This window comes from Cupressus sempervirens, chromosome 9, assembly GCF_028749045.1.
Source record: "Cupressus sempervirens isolate cs-2001-9-10 chromosome 9, ASM2874904v1, whole genome shotgun sequence".
In the NCBI taxonomy this organism is placed as follows: domain Eukaryota; kingdom Viridiplantae; phylum Streptophyta; class Pinopsida; order Cupressales; family Cupressaceae; genus Cupressus; species Cupressus sempervirens.
The window spans coordinates 672,952,959-672,971,229 of NC_143126.1; the positions used below are offsets into that span (position 1 = coordinate 672,952,959).

An 18,271-nucleotide genomic window follows, 5' to 3' on the forward strand; every position below is an offset into this window, starting at 1 on the left:
TGGGGCTTTTTACTAGCAAGGACTGGGTAGTCCTTCCTTTTGTGCCTTTCCTTTCTACAAAAATAATAGGAATTAAGCCCTAAGCCCTCCCACATAAAAAATAGGGAACCAAATGGGAGAGGTACCATCATCCAAGCAAATATTATAAGGGGAATCTACACTAGGGAGGATTAAAATGAGGATTCTTATCAGCATTGAGGATTAGGGTACTAGAGAAATCAATTTTAATGATGCTTCCAAAAGATGAGTAATTGTAGAATGAAGTTCCAAACAAAGGGGAGGAGATTGATAATGGTAATCCATCTTGGGCTTGCAAGGGCCAAGACTTTATTGTTAAGTGATTTGAGAGACCATGGCAATGCCCTAAATTCTATATTACGAATTTTTTATAATTGTTTATCTACCACAACTTTTTGGGAGTCAGGGTTGTAGAATATCACTAAAATTAAACCTCTCTACAAAATTCAACTAAAATTAAAATGGTGCCCTAATTTGGGACCCCATACTCTTTGAAACTAGTCATTAAGGAAACTCCTTGAAGGTAAATTGGGAGGGTCTATTCCAACAAAGAAAATTGTAGTTTTCTTTAACCTCTTATTTTCTTTATCTAATTCTACCCTCATTTTGTTATTAGGTTTAATAATGAAGTAGGGTGAAGATATATCCTTACCTCCATCTACATTTTTGGCAAGTTGAGCAATTGAGGATGAACTATCCTTGATAAACTTGGCTTCAGCTAGGACATGATGGATTCTGTTGATCTCATATTGGTTTTGACTAGTGACTATCTATAAACTTAAGTCATTTACTTAGTTCATGCCAAACAAGTAGTATATGCTAAGCACAACATAGAGCATGTCTAGTCCATATTGAGTTCCAAGAAGATAGTGTATGCTGAGTGATTTAGAAGCCAACTAAGCTATGTATGCTGAGTCATTCAGATGTCAAGTCAAAGTATAGAAATTAGTATATGCTGAGGATTTTAAACGTTGAGTAACATAGTTTTGTCATAGTTGTTCGTATTGGCACACACTATTATGTAGATCATTTTTGGGCCAACTTAAAGATTGAATTATGATATTTTGGTGATAAGGAAAAATCTTAAGTTGGAATCCCCATGAAGTGCATGCATCCAATTAGGTAAAGGAAAGGTTTAAGTGGCAAAAAGAATGAATCACAACTATTGATTTATACCTAACCCTAGGTCACCAAGGTCTTCTTAAGGGGGGAAAAACCCAAAATTCTTATTTATGTGGAAGGCTCAAAGAGAGAAGTTTGCATGCGCAAATAGAGCATTCATAGTGACCAAGGTGTTATGATCTAAAAGTGTATTGTAGAATCAGTTAAAGGAGAATAAAGGAAGGAAATTGTGAACAATAGAGAGACTTTTGATCAACAAGGATCAAGAATACATCAGTTTAGAGGTGATCTATTATCAAGCAACAAAGTTCTAGCTACAGGATCAATGCTAAGACATTTTAACAGGTTTATCAATTAAATCTCTCAACAGAGTAGTCCTAATAGGCTGCATTGAAATCCTCTAACAAGGTGCTTACTTTATTGTGAGTTAAAGCCCTTTAAAAAAACACACTTTTAGCATGGTGTTGAAATCCTTTAATAGGGTAAGACCTAACAGTCTTTGTAATCCTTTAATAGGGTAGACCTTTCACAGGGTAGATCATGTCTCATGATCAAACATTGTAACCTTCATTGGATACACTTTATTACTATAGTAGTGAAGATTTGTGGGTGTCATCCCCACCCCAATTTTACCTTCTCATTGGAGGGTTTCTAGGTAATCATATCTGGTGTCATATATGTGTGAATGCTTACTTGTTTACATGATTTAGATGTACATGTTTTATATGGTATTTCTAGTTTACTTATTGAATGTATGAGATGGATGTGTGGTGAATGTTTTATGGGTCAAATTCTAAAGAACTAATTCACCCCCACTCTTAGATGTTTATCTTTCCTATTTTAATTCCAAAATTGGTATCAGAGCCTAGTTCTTTAGAAGAGAAGCCATGTAGCTTTGAGGAAAGATCTTGGAAATGGAAGTCTACAAGTTGGGAAATATTATTGAGAATTAGGGAATTAAAATACAACTCATTCTACATCAATTGAATGAAGCAATAGAAGACTTAAATAAATCTTTAAAGAGAAGGAAGGAAATTTTTGTTGAGGAGAATGACACACAATATAGAGATATGGACACTACTAAGCTATTCGCCTATGGAGACTCCAATGAATTTGATGCAATAGTTGCTTATCTAATGGAAAAGAATAGAGCCCAAGCTAAAGAAATTAGAAATCTCAAGTTAGAGATAGAATCACAAGCCATACTACTATGTGAGGTGACTAAACAAAAAAAGAAAGCTATGGAAGACAAAGCCATGATTGAAGATGACAAAAGAGTTTTGACCAACAAACTAGAAGAGAAATTATCAAAGCTAACTATGATTTCTAACATGCAACTAGATACTTTGAATTAAATGATGAATGCTAACTATGAATTGAGTATCAAGGACATTGAGATAGAAACTTTGAAGTTGTAGAATGAGAAATTGGATAATGACCTAAAAAGGGAAAAATAATTTTTTGAAAGTTTCAATAAACCAAGTAAAGCCATCAAATACATTGAGCAATTATTGAGATCTGCTATATTCAACAATGATACATTTGGACCGGGATACACAAGTACTGAAGAAGAAGAGTCATCCAAAAGTGCAAAATAAAGGAGTAACAAAGGTAAGAATTCTAAACCAACCTATCATAATTGTGGTAATAAAGGGTATACTGCTAATGTGTGAAGGAGCAAGACTGTAAATGAAAATGTCAAGCATAAGAGCATGGTTCACTATCATAAGTGCAACAAACAAGGTCATCAAGCAAATGAATACAAAATTAAGACCATGCACACTTAAAGATTTGAAGGATATTCTTATAACTATCAGAAGTATGGACATAGAGATTTTGAGTGTTGATCCAAACCCATGTGGTCATTAAACATGCAAACAAAGGTAAATAACAATGGAAACTCTTATAACTGGGATTATAACACAAGGTATAGTTGTCATTATTGTCAAGAGTATGGACATGTTCTTGAGAATTGTATTAGAATACACTTTAGAGGTGATGACAAAAGGTGGTTGAGTTAAACCACTTGTTTTAGTTTTTTGAAGATTAGTCACATCAGTCGATATTGGCCAACAAGGTCAAATGCACCAAATTGTGAGTTCAATAAAGGAAAAGGGAAGGTAGATATTGAGAATTTTTGAAATGAAATGAACAAGACATGGAAGAAAAAGGAGGATTGTAGCACATCAAGTGGAGAAGGTCTCACTTCACCCAATGGGTCAGGTGATCACACCTCATCAAACTAAGCAATCAAGAGGTATGTGGGACTGATATTCAAAAGTTATATCATACATCAGTTCCAAAGGATTTAGTTCTAAAAAGATTACATAAGCATGAATAAAGATGCAAGGTTTTATAAGGAATCAAAGAAAAATCTTTAGTTTTTCATGTTATTGCCAAGAATGAAAAGTTTCCTATGATTGCTGAGTGAAATACTAAAGGATGCCGAGCTAACAGAGTGACTAGTTGCTGTTGAGCTCATAATGGTTGCCAAATGAATGAAAATGCTTGTGGATGTTGAGTGAGCCAAAAATTAGTTAATGTTGAGCTTACAACTATGTAAGCACTCAACATTTATTCCAATATTTCAAAAGGGTATTTGATCAATTTTTGCTCATTTAACATCATTCAAAATTGAGATAAAGTAAGGAGAGCTAGAGGCGATTTGGAAATTCATCTGAAGCAATTGAAGAAGATTTGAATAGCTATTTGACATCATTCCATCAAAATTTTCAAGTTATTTATCATGTGCTGAGCTACATTTCTTTTAATTTTATAAACCCTTGTTTTACAAAATGGCATCTAGTTCAAAGGGTTTAGAGGGTAAAGAGGTTTTGAATGTTTAGTTAGTTAGCAATGAAGTTAAACAATCTATTTTCAAAACCATACTAGACATTGCATATAAACAAGATCCCTTAGTGCACTATCTATGATACCACACATTTTTTTAATGATTCAGGATGCCAAAAAGTGTTACAATTGTAAGATTGGTAGTATTGGTGACATGGAAATAAGGGAAGCATATGGAAAACTTTGTGAAAATGGTGTGTTAAGGGAAGAATTTAAGATTGTAGAAAAGAAAGGGATAACTCATGCCCTAGATTTCCATAATGTCTTCAAAATTGAATGGATTAGGATTGTTTTGAGTAGGATACATGATAGTTCAATGTGGTTAGAAAATGGGCCTATCAAAATATCAAAGAGAATAATCCATAGGGTTTAGGGAATCCAACCCTAGATCAACCAAAGACTATGAGCAGTGAGTCTAAAGAAGTTATTGAGAAGAACACAGGGGGTGTGTGGAATAAGAGGGGAATGACCATAGACACCATCACAAATCCTCTAATAGGTTTTGTAGTAAGGGTAATTGCACATAAGTTTTACCAATCAAGCAGATTGAATAGTGTACCCTATATTTTAGTGGATATGGGTTACAAGATTGTGAAGAAGGATCATACATATGATCTTGCCAAGCTGCAGCTACAAAAATTGATTGAAAACCTAAGAGCAATAAAGAAAACAAAGACTGCTTTGTGTAAATTTGGATAAATTTTGATATGTATCTTCTTTTATGTTTAGAAAACATTTCCTACATTTGGCACTATGGCATGGAAGACAAATAGTTTGTTGCAGTACATATAGGAGAGTTCATTGAACAATTAGGTGAAAATTTTGAGTCGGTAATGACCAGTTACTTTGAAGACTTTAAGCAATCTATGAAGAAGAGATTGAGGATTCTAGTATCATTAGTTGAAAAAAATTATGATGATGTTTTCTTCCTCATTGATGCTAATTTTGGCCGAGACCATTAGGTTATGAAATTAATGTAGATAGGGCCTCTACACATAATGATCCAGAACTCTTGTTGTAACTCCAACCTTCTATAATCCAAATATGCTTTCACCTGTGCAATATTATTATTGTTCTTTTATGCATTTTTTTTATTGTTATGTTGAGCCTAATCAAAGTCAAGGGTTAATTTTCCACGGGGTCTTTGGATAGAGTAAGAGTTAGTTTGTATTGGATGACATATTCTAGCCCTAATTTTGTAAGTGACATAAGTCTTGTATAAAATGGTCTAAGGTTAGGGATTTTATGATGTATGATGATTTAGGTATTGAGTTGCAAGGGATTCTAGATTGTAATTACATTGAAATCACTCGCTAATAATATTAGACTTGTGGTTTGGTATATGTGGCCCAGGGATTGGGTGAGCTATGTTAAATCTTTGCATTTTCTATTTTCTTATGTGTGCTTTGTTCCTTTGTGATATTGGTTATATTTGCATGTAATTATTATTTATGTCTATCTAATACTAACATTTCTTACATCAAATGAAGAAGCCACTGAGATTATACATTTTTAAATTTTTTTATTCATAAGATGGTCTAAATTATGCAATTTAATCACAAGATAATCTAATTTCAAAAACACACATTAGTAGAACAATCTAGACTCTTGCCTTAATTTTTAACGTACATTACAAAGTTAAGGACTTGTCTTTTCTCATGCAATGCAATATAATCTTTTATATTTATATATATATAAAAGATTATATTGCATTGCATGAGAAAAGACAAGTCCTTAACTAAAATATATATAACTTAAAAAACATTCATTTTATTTTATTTTAGAATTTATAAAGATTTCTATTTCTATTATATTTTAGTTTTAAAATTACTAGAATCTATAAAAGAATGTTCTATTTCTACAATAATTAGTTTTAGATTTATTTTAAAGGTAACTAATAATTCATTTAAGACTTTTTAAAGATTTAAAGTTATTTTAAAAATTAATATTATTTATTGTAAAAAGTGTGCTTTTAATAATAGTAAGTTTTGAATTTGTCTTTTACTTTTAGTTTATAATAGAAAAATATTTATAATAAATATAAAAAAGAATATTTATAGAAAATATTTTAAAAATATAATAAAACATTTAGAAAAAATTGTTTGTAAATTAGAGAATAGCTAGATTGTTTCTAGCCTACCTGTCAATCCTAGGGATGACTGGGGATTTCATGATCAGGATGAACCACCCCCCTCAGCTAGCACTACTTTAGCTACTTGAGGGTTTCTTCTTATATGGTTTTTTTGATGAATAGTTGTTGATTCCGACTTCAGTCGTGTGAACTCTTGTGGGGTGATCTTGTATCCCTTGGCCCTTTTTTGTGAATTATAATCTTAGTATATTATTTATTAATAGAAAAGGACTATTCATCAAAAATATCAATAATAGAAACTAAATACAACATGAAATATTTGAAAGAAGTAAATTATTTTTAATTTTGTTTTTTATAAATCGAACCATATCTTCAAAATAAAAAATATATAATGAACGCATGATAATTTTGGGTTTCTTAAAAACAATAAGTTATATCATATAACATTAAATTTATGATTCATAAATTTTTAATTAATAACAAAAAGTTTTTCAATTTAGAAAAATCAATTGTCCATACACATATAATGTTTGGACATATTCTAAGACTTAGAGAAATAAATAATGAAACTAACTATGTTTGTATATTTTAATAACAAAATAATACAAATAAAATCTATTTGTATATGTTAAGTATAAATATTTTTTATTTCTATTAAGCATTCTTTTTAATCATTGTCTTAATCTTGAACTTAACTAATTCAAGACTTTAGCTTAATTCTAAATTAAATTAAATCATGACAAATAAAAATTAATTGTCAGACTAATTTTAAGATGAATTAAATATTTAACAAAATTAAACATTGAGCCTAATTATAAACCAAAAAACCACCATAAACCTAACACTATACCAAACAAGAAAGCCCAACCTTAAATTTAACTAAACCATGAAATAACACTAAATCAAATGACACCCTTATGTAAAATAAATGGAAATCTAATCCTAAAACTAAACTTAGCTATAATCTTAAATGTTGAATGTTGATCTTAAATCAAAAAATCTAAATCATACTTGAAACCATAATCCAAGAATGAGAACCCTAATCCTAACCTTACTTCTAAATTTAACCATGATACTAATTCTAAATGTAAACTCTTATGCTAATCCGAACTCTATTCCTAATTCCATTCCTAATTGTAACCACAATATTAATCCTAATTCTAAACCATAGCACTAATATTTTTTTGATAAGTAATGAGATGAATCATAGATCAATTATTATTATTACTTTTTGAGATTAATTATTAGTATATGTTAAGCTCAAGTAGTCTCTAAACCAAGACCTCCCAAATGTGAAGCTCACAATTACCATTATGTCATTGATATTGTCTAACCCTATAATTAATATTAATACAATAATATAAAAAATATTATACTTTTCAAAAATATAAATTATTATTCTAGATCATAACGATCATTAAATATATTGCTCTCGATACTAGGTTTGATTGCATGTGCATTTACCACTTTGTGTTACTCAACCATTTTAGGTATGGGACGAAAATCTCTATCCCCTTCTACCTTTAATCATCCATGAATGATTATTAATGAGTATAAAGAAAAGAAAACTGGGGGCTGTTGTTGTTAATCTATGAATACTTCAAAGCTAGGACTATTAGTAAACATATCAAAGATAGGAAAGAGGGCAAGAAAATAAAAGTAGATTCTAATGAGTCTGAGGATAATTATTTGCCTTCAGATACAGAGGAAACTTTTGAGATGCACATGGATTCAGAGGACTTTGAGACCCCGCAGTGCAACTTAGGGAGAAAAATCCTCAAAACTGATAGCAAGGAGAAAAATGTGCTCCCTGAGCCCACACAGGACATTGACACTTCTTCAAATAGGGGTTACAATGAATGGGTTGAAGGGATGGACATGGGTGAAGATAGTGCAGAGGCAGAGGAGAAAGTTAGGGAAGGGGATGGTAAGGAATGAAAGAAGAGTAAGAGAACCATCACTATCAAAGTGTCGACAAACAAAGAGAAGGAGGCCACGGTGTTAGGGAATTGAAAAATGAAAACCCTAGATGACAACAAGGAAAAATAGGGGGAGGAGAGTGAGAAGGTGGAAGGGGATCCCATCGATAGGGAGGGACCCAAGCAAGGCTTCAAGGATTTTGGCACTAGTACTTATAGATGCTCAGTCATGGGGAAGGATAGGAAGGTGGTATGGAGGAACTTTAACTCTACTTCAACTAATATGGGCATTAAATGGGAGCTAATCAAAACTCAAGTCAAAGAAAATGAAGAGGGCAAAATCCAATTGGAGGAGTTGATTGATCCTACTCTGGTCATCCTCAGTGACATTGCTAAGAGGAAATCAGACATGGATGTCCATAAGAATGCAAAAAATAATGTGGTGGACAACTTCCATGCCACTAAGTGGCTTTTCCATGAAATCCTTGACCTCAAACATAGAATGAGCACTCTAGAAAGGGAGACCTATAGCTTAAAGAATAGGGTCAATGAGGATGAATGAAGCATGGACAAAAGAGTGGAAGAAGTCAACAAAAAAAATCACGTGATGGAAAGGAAAATGCAAGGCATAGTTGAGTAGAGCTCTAGCATCCTTAAGGATAATGAGAACATCAAGAAGTTCATTCACTAAGTGGACCATCAAAGCATCGACAAGGAGTAGGACCTTGACACCCACAACTTAAAGGATAGGACTTTAGATGAAGGTGCAAGGAAGCAAACCAGATCCAACACTAGGAAAAAGGATACTTTGGCCCTACACCAGGAGATTTTTGAGATGAAGGAGGTAGTAGGCAAGCTATCGAAGCTAGAGATCAATGTAGCTAAAATGCTGAGAGACATCATCTGAGCACCTTGGCCTTTTGTGGGTTACCCTAGTTTTTGGAATCTCTCCCTAGCTTTAATTTTGTTTGTATCTTTGTTTAGGGAGATGTTCTTTCTTTTTTCTTTCTAGCTCTATTTGTAGCCTTTTGCATTCTGTTGTAGACTAATATTTTTATGTTTGGGTTTCAAGGCCTTTTAAAGCCTATTTTTCTTAATAAGAAACATAGAAATAATCTAAGCATAGTACTATTTTATTAATATACTCTAATTAGAATAATTAAATACACAAAGATGTTATTACAATAAATAATATAGAATGTCTTTCATTTTGGGTTGTGACTACTAGGTTTATATATATATATATATATATATATATATATATATAGAATAACCCAAGAGATATCCTTCTTGAGGAACCTATTTTCATAAATCATGTGAGGGAAATAGGTTCCTTGAGAAGGATACATCTCGGCTTATTTTATACATGTAATCTTAAATGGAAGGAAGATATTTTTTTGGTGGCTCTCTTTCAAGCTTGTTGTACCTAGTATATATTATTTGTGTCAGGCTAGTATTTTTGTATTTTTTTTGCAAGTGCAAGTTCTTCCAAATAAGTGTCAATCATGCCCTTATGAGGCCCCAAATATCTTTGCACCAAATAATTCTTCTTTATTAATTTAATTATCTTGTGAATTTTTATTTCCATATCATGGCACTATCTTTGTGTATTTGAAAAACTATCATAGTTGCAAATGGATGTACCTTTTATCTTAAAGTGGGAGAAATTTTAGAAATGACAATGATCTCATACTCTCTTATCTTAAAAATTTTCATTTATTATCATATTTTTACTATTATGCTTCTATTCACAAAACACCTTGTGTGTATAGTATTTGGAAAGGCTATAGAGGTTAAAATTTTAGACATATTTTATGATGTAGATTATGAAATTTTGGAATTTCTTATTCATTTTTCCCACCCTTATGATTTTTTGATGCAAATTTAGGGGTCAAATGTACGAATCATGTTGCTCATCCATCTCTTGATGTATCTCTTTAGTTTTTAAAGAATCCAACCCATGTCTATGATCAAGTTTTCAAAATATCAAATGAGGCCATAATTACTTTAGAGATTCAATATGAGTAGATATGCTTTCACTAGATACTTCCATCATTCTAGATTGACAAGTTTGTCATTGCCTTCTTGATTGAGATTTTTATTTTTCATATACTTTTTCCTTATTTGTGGAATCTCATTTTAAAAATTTTATAGACACATTTGATGGGAGTTCTCTTATTTGATGATAGTTTTATGGCACAAAAGTTGTCACTTCATCTTAATCGACTTTGCATCTTTCTTTTAATTACTTTCCATTGGTTCCTTGTTTATCACCTTTTCTTATGGTTGAGTATATTCCTAACTAGTTCATGACATCATCTTCCTAGGTCTTGTTAAGACATGATCATACTTAAAATTCATCACCATCCTTCATTTTTAGTAAGCCCCTTACCAAAAGTCATTGTAAATGGAAAACATACTTAGTTTGTCTTCTTCTAAAAGAGAAAACTAATTTTGAAATTGAAAGTAGTCCAAAGTGGGGGCTGACCTAAATAACACGAAGTTGTAGAATAGCTAACAATCAGGATAAACTAAAATTAACCAACCCGCCTTTTCAATCTTAAAAAATCCCACATTGAAGTGTCCTAACTATGAGAAAGAAAACTAGATAGTATACAACATCAAATACACAAACATTCTAATAAACTCGAGTCCATAAAAAAATCATTTACAAATCCCTCATGGGCTAAGTGCTGTAATAGTAAGCATAACAAAAGAAAAAACTTAAACTAAAGAGGGAACTAATTCCCCTTGTTTTTCTACCTCCCTTCTAGTTTATCCACTAGTAGTTGGAGACAATCATCCACCAAGAACATATAAAGAGAACCCATAGTATCCACTCCCACTGTAGAAGTTAGGCCCTATTTCTACACATGCAGAAGGTGAAGGGTGGATGCCACAACATGAATCACCCTCAATGTTAACCTAGTGACCTCACTAAACCTCTTGTTTAGGATCTCCTTCCTTTCCTCTAGACTTTTAAGGTTTCTTTTAGTGACCCTCAAAAAATTATTTTGAACATTAGTAGGTGGGGAACATGGGGTGTCCCTCTCAAGGGTTTGATCACCTTTTTTGGTAGGATGTTGGGGAGAGGTGAGAGTCTCCCCCTTCTCACCCCTAGTATATTAGGCCTGTATTGTTCTTATGAGTATCAGAGACATGAGATAGAAGGGGGCTCAATTGACTACTATCCTCACTCTTTCCCTCACTAATAGTTTCTTCTTCCTCTTGTCTAATATATTTCATTTGGGAGCTCTTTCTCTTTGGTTTTTTCTGATGTGGTTTGTGCTTACCACTATCAGTGGATTTAGAGCTAGGGGGTCTTTCTAGATTAGCTCCAAGGAGAAAATGGACCCTCTTCTTCTTATTTCTTAGGGATAGCCTCCTTCCACCTTCAATTTCAACATCAAGTCCACAATCTAGATATCCCTCTCCATTTTTATTTGCTTTAGGAGGGTTGGTTTTTGGGGTCTTGGTTTCCAAGGTAGACAAAACCTTAGTAGAGATTTATGGGGTAGAGGTAGAAAGAGCCAAATTAGGAAGAATCACTTGAACATTTATCGGCTAGATGGGGAAAAAGGTTCTTATGAAAATCATATAATTTATACATAAAGGCCTAGTGCATGATAGTGTAGGGTTTCCCTTTTTTAATCTTTTCCCTAACCCTAAAGATTTTTTCTTCCATAGAGTGTAGAAGAAAAAATGGGAAGGATATGAGGTCACAATTTCAAAAATGATTTAATATGTGGAAATGTTAGTAGTAGAAAATATGAAATTTGCCCTCATGTGTGAGAAATTACATAATAGCATAGCATACCTCCTTCCAGGGATCTAGAAGCTCTATTTTGACAAACCCACCATGATCACACATAGGGATTTCTTGAGGTCAAAAAAATTGATTGAGACTCATTTCATCAGCCACACATATTTTATTACTCTATTTTCTTCTCTCCAGTGAGAAACCTCCAACCTTAGCTATGGCATCTTTGTTGATCTTGAATGAGATCTCATTCATGACCACCCTCTTGTTAGTCCAAGAGTTCACAAACTAGATAGACATTGGTCCATTGTATCCTTCATTGCACTGCATAAATGATACCAAACCTCCCTCTCTTAGATATGTCCATGCCACTTCTTTTTAATTTTCAATAGTACTCAGCTCAATATGAACATGGTTCTCACCGATTCCCCACTCTCACTAAGGTCCTTAATAAAATCTTTTGAGATATCTGATATAACCCCAACTTAGTGTGAATAGAGACTAGAAAAAATAGAGAGAGTACCCAAAAACTTGTCACTTAAAATAATGAAATGATAGACACCCAAATACAATGACATTAGGAAATAATGCCACTAAATAGGCTCGATCCACAAAAACTCATTATTATCTTTGGTACTTTCCACCTCATTTAAAACTCCACTTGCTTTATTTTTGATGTGAGTACCTTTACTTTTAAAAATCTACATCCTTTTCCTTCTAACACAATCCAACCAAATTTTGCAACAATTAAATTACCAATTTAGGTAGGTTTTTCCAACTTTATCACCCTTTTTCTATCAAATCATGGTCCTATCTAAATTAATACTTATATAGTCACCTTTTAGCAAGCCACCCCAACTAATAATTTCCATCCACAAGGCCATATAAATAAAATTAATAAAAGATCTCAACAACATTTGGTGTCTTTATTAATTAATTCTTGAATATTAGATAGAAGTTCATGCATATTTTCCTAGGGGTACATGTTGATAGTTTCATGTCTTGTCACCACCAATGCATCCACCATGCCATCACCTTCATGGTAAATGTGTTGAATAGATACATTCCAGAGTCTTAATATTAAACTATGACCATCTTTAATTATTTGGCATATATCCCAACCAAGTCTATTTCTTCCTTTTAAATCTTCAATAATTAACTGAGAATCTGCCCCCACAATCAAATTTTGCTTATCCTGTAGGTTGGAAATTTAACCTACCCAAAATAGACCCATAAATTTGCCATTTTTTTTACTATTTTCTCCCCAGATGCAAGAATAGGCCATAATGAGGGTTTCATGTTTATCTCTTATAATGTCACCTACAATACCTTAACCCACCCTGCGCACCCCCCACCCGCCCCCCTTTTGGAACTATCAAAATTAAGTTTGAATTAGAAAGGGTTGGGGGGGGGGAGGTTTCCATTTATCACATTGCCTGGCCAATAGTTTAGAGTTGTCAACCTTGGAGGCCAAATCCTTAGTTTTCCAATTATCCACAATAACACATTCAAAAGGTGTTAGGGGTGAGAGGATGTCTGCCATTTCCAATGAGAGATACACTCATGTAAAGTGTTCGTAATCAATTGGAGAGTGTTAGTAATCTATCCCTAAAAATACAATTTTTTTTTTATTCCATAACTGGCAACAGACATATAGGGGAATCAATTCCCATAGTAATCTTATGAGTGTATGGTAAATAGGGATCTCCCATTCATGAAAAAACTATTGGAGATTGTCATTGAAAACCCACTGAACACCAAATCTAAGAAGGATGACCAACCAAACTTCCCTACCATAAGGATAGTGAATCAACAAGTGGGAGGTAGTTTCTTCCAATGATTGACACATGACACACATATTGACCAACTAGAATCCCCATATTCTATGATTATTAATTGTAAGTATGCTACCATGTAATGTCATCCACCAAAAATAGTTCACTTTAGGAATGATCCACAAATTCTAGACATATTTCAAATTCGTGCATTTCACTGGACCAATGAGGATATTGTAGGCTAATTTAACACTAAGGTCTCCTGAGATATTATGCTACCACAACACACAATCCTCCATTGGGGAAGCCAAGACTCATATCTTGCTTAATCACTTTTGTAGGTTTTTGGCTAGAGGATGAGCTAAGAGTCTCTATTGTAGATTAATCCATCTCCCATTGTTATCAATATAACTATTCACCTTTGAGCCAAATTAGTTTAGACACACCTAGTTTAGCTGACATAATTGATATTGGTCTAGGGTGAAACTTGACTAGTTATCCTCCTAAAATATAATTCACCTCCCATCCCCCATAGCCCATCAGATATCTTTCCTCAGAACTTTATGACTATTCACAATATTAGTCAATATCCTTGAGCTTGCTAGAAGACCATTATTTCCAAGATTGTATTGGAAAGTATGTCCAATCATATATTTTCCTTCATGATCCTACACCACCCAACCACCTCCTTAATTGACCTCTATCCAATATTTGACATCAATGCTTTGTTAAGATCAAATATTCTTCTTAAATTTAACTACCCTTGAGATTTTGGCATGTGGACTTTATCCCAAGTGACCAAAATTTAACCTTGAATGCTCCTCCATCCCCACCCATAGAAAGTTACATTGGATCTTCTCAATAGAGTCTCTAACCTTACCAATGATTTTGAATAGGGATATGAAGTAAATAGGGATACCTTGAATAGAGGCAATAAGAAGTTGTACTTTACCAACATTACTCAAAACCTTCCCTTTCCACCTCACAAGATTCCTCTATATACATTCCATGATGGTATTCCAAAATTGGGGAGGCACTTACTTAATAGTGAGGGGTAATCCCAAATATGTATCAAGGAGGGTAGTCTCTTGGCACTATAATTCTCTCATGATTTTATCCTGATAATTGATATGCTGTCCTAATACTATAGCATATATACTCCCCCAGTACATTCTTCCAATATCAGCTTCCCTGGTAGACACAATCCCAAAGAGAAACATGTCATCTACAAATAATTGTATCACCTCTGGGGGGAGAGTGGTGACTGGTTTAATTCCCTTTAACTGAGGTTGTTCTTCCATAGCCATGAAGTCCCTTTCAATAACTTTTGCCACAATAATGAATAAATACAAGGAGAGAGGACCCCCCTATCTCACCCTCCTTGTGGTCTTGAATTTTGTTCCTAAGGTTCCATTAAAGAGCACAACAAATTAAATAGAGTTAACTATGTATCTAACAAACAAGATGCATCTCACATTGAAGTCTAGTTTCTCAAGAATATCATAAAGAAAATCACATCTCACTTTATCATATAGGCTTTGGAAATGCCTACCAAAATCTATATTCCTAGGAGAAACCCATTTTGGGAAGAAATAATAAAGTTTCCTAAGAGATGCTTCATTCTATTAACCAAGATCTTGGATAGGATTTTGTAAACTATATTATAGAGGCTGATTGGTCTATAATCCTCCATCTTAGTAGCTTTGCCAATCTTTGGAACACAAACAATGTATGTTTGATTTAGCAATTTAGGAATCTCCCTTTATTTATGAAGTCTTGCACAACATGGGTGAGATCATACTTGATAATATCCTAGAATTCCCTAAAAAGGGATGGAAGAAAACCATCAAAATTTGAAGTCTTATAAGCTCCCATAGAGAAAATTGCCACCTTGACTTCCTCAATCTCAACCCTCTTTACAAGACTCTCCTTCATCTCTTTGTCCATCATAGAGGCGATACACCTTAGAAGGTCATTTCTATTATTGAGATCCCAAGGGGCCAAATTTTGGTAATAGACATCTTATAAGTAGCCAAAATCCCACTTACCCATTTCCTCCTCCTCCATGAGTTCCTAACCGTAGTCATCCAATAGTCTAGTGATTGTGTTCCCATTTTCTTGTGTTTAGAAGTAGACATGTGGGAGAAGGTAGTATTTTTATACCTCTCAGTAATCCACTAGATACGTGATATCTTCTTTGAAAGATCACATCCATGATATTATCCTTCCTCTTCTTCCTTAGGTCCCTCTCCTGACTAGTGGCCTCCTCAAACACCTCTCCATTAGCAAGGAAAAAAATAATAGTCCTCCAATTTTTTCCTCATTCTCCTTTTGTTTAAAAATATCCCCAATAGTAGATTTTTTCCATTGACAAACCTCCCTTCTAATGATTTTGAGTTTCTTAACAATCTTACACATAGTTGTTCCCTACACTCTAGTATTCAACCATAACTTGGTACACTCCTCAAACTCTAGGTGAGAGTATCACATAGTCTCATATGCCCTAAAAGTTTCATTTATCCTAGCTAAACAAGATAGTGGAGTGATCTAAGATAGTCCTAGGAAATAGATAGAGGGAGGTAGGTGGGAGGATAAGCCAACCCACCAAAATCAACACTCTTTCTAGCCTCACCTAGATGAGGTTATTACCAAATCTATTTTTTGACTAGGTGAAGGGGGAACCATATAGGTCCATATCTAAGAATTCATTGCATCTGAGGAAACTATTTAAATCATGCATACTATCAGAGTAATCCTGAAGACCCCCTTTATTTTTTGAAAGATAGAAGGTGATATTAAAGTACCCTATGCACATCCAATTTGTAGAATTATTTCCACCAATGAAAAGAGAAGCACTACATACCACATTTCAACTCTTCCAACCCAAGTATTGGGAGCATAGAAGTTAATTAAATTCCAAGTGAGGTCATTTCCACAAACTCACAAATCAAGAAATGTGGATTAGAAGTAATCATCTTACTTGAGATCTTGTTCGAATCCCATATTGTAGCAATGCCTCCTGACACACCTCACTATAAGAAAAGCGAGCACCAGGCCAGATGTAGGCTAAAGTGTACTCAAAATATTTCCAAGACATTTAAACTTCCTATATAATGATAATGTCCACCCTATCCTCCAAAATATTTCTTTTTATAACATACTATTCCTTGGGGCTATTGAGCCCTCTTATATTCTAGGAGATAAACTTAATTTTCTATGTCTTCGAGTATCTTCCAAGGTAAGTTGGGTACCTTGAGCAATGTCCTGCACAATACCTTTTAGTCTGATGGTCTTCTTTGGAGGTCTTCCAACCTTAGAATCTGAGCCAACATCTACTTTAATAGAACCTCTTGATTTCCTCTTTAGTGTGTTCTATTCTTCCTCTAGGTCTATCGGGGATTGATTTGGTACTCCAATTTTTGGTGAATAGGGGAGAGTGCCTCATGAAATATAGGAGTGATATCATTAGGGAGCTAATAGGATTTCCCTACGATACCCTTTCAATCTCAATTACAATAACATGTTTCAAAACCTACCTCTAAACATCCTTGGGGGCTCTCATATGCCGAGAAGGCTTTAAAATCCATAGGTCTAATCCATCTATAATATCCAAGTAGGGAAAGTCCCACACCCACCATGATATAGGTTTGATTTGGATCCATAGAATTCAATTGCAATTTCATTGAGGGGGTGTGCAAGGTATCTTCCAATCCCTCTTTTAGGATTTTTCCTTCCTCTAGACTACACTTAACATTTTTTTTCACCTCCTTAACTATTGAAGAGACCATCTTGGAGAGATTCTCAACAAAGGGGTAATTCTCCACCCTCAAACCCATCAAATCCTTTAGCCAAGTTTCAATCTCTATGGTTCCTGAGATCCCTTTGTGGTTAGGGAGAGAATTATTTGAACCTTTCCTTGGGTAGAAGAGGACACATGTATCACTTTCTCTTTCTGCTTTTAATTCTCATCTCTCACTTGATTCTTGGGGTAATCAGTGATAATATGACCATAAGAAACACAATATTGGCAATAGAACACTGCATTCTCATACAAAATGGGATGAGACCAATTTGTCCCCTTGGACTTAAAACTTACCATGGTAGGAAGGGCTTTATTGATTTCCACATTCACACATAATCTAGCATAGACAAGTCTAGACTTGTTGGCCATAACATTGTTAGTTCTGACAAAGTGTCCAAATGAGTCCCCAGTCCATTTGAAGACCTCACCATTCCAAAAATCTAGGGGAAGCCCATGTAGACAAATCCAAATTGGGCCCATATGGAGAAGGTTCATAGTAGGCCTAAACCTAGGTTTCTATTTTGCCAATGTTAATAAGTGTTTGCCAAAGTTCCAAGATCCAACTAGGAAAAACCCTTTACCCTTTTTTGAGGCAAAGCTGAATAAGAATAGAATCCTTAACATCACAGATACACTAACATATCCTTTAAGCTTCCATCTCATCGAACACCATTTCCTGAACATCTTAATAGAAGGATAGAAAGCTTCAAAATGTCCTACCAAAGCTTGGGTAAACCCAAGAGAGATAGAACCTACCACCAAATTTTTTAGGATTATCATTGGGCCCTCCTTTCCATTGGAAATCTCAGGCAAAACTTCCAAAGGCACATCACACCTTTTCCCTAGTAGCACATATTTCCATCCTAGTTTGGGGATTGCCACCTTGTTTGGGTAAACCTCTCAGGTTTCTAGAGGAACATAGCTTCCAAGGAA

The 18,271-nt window shown here is 34.0% G+C and overlaps 1 protein-coding gene across 1 annotated transcript in view; it reads left to right on the top strand.

The window, feature by feature from the left end:
* Positions 1-18,271, top strand: part of LOC149540531 (phospholipase A1-Igamma1, chloroplastic-like) — a 110,843-nt gene that overhangs the window by 28,962 nt on the left and 63,610 nt on the right. Inside the window, exon 2 of the mRNA XM_089802704.1 lies at positions 7,693-8,009. Coding sequence (XP_089658830.1) covers positions 7,693-8,009 — 317 coding nt within the window. The remainder of the gene's footprint in view (positions 1-7,692; positions 8,010-18,271) is intronic.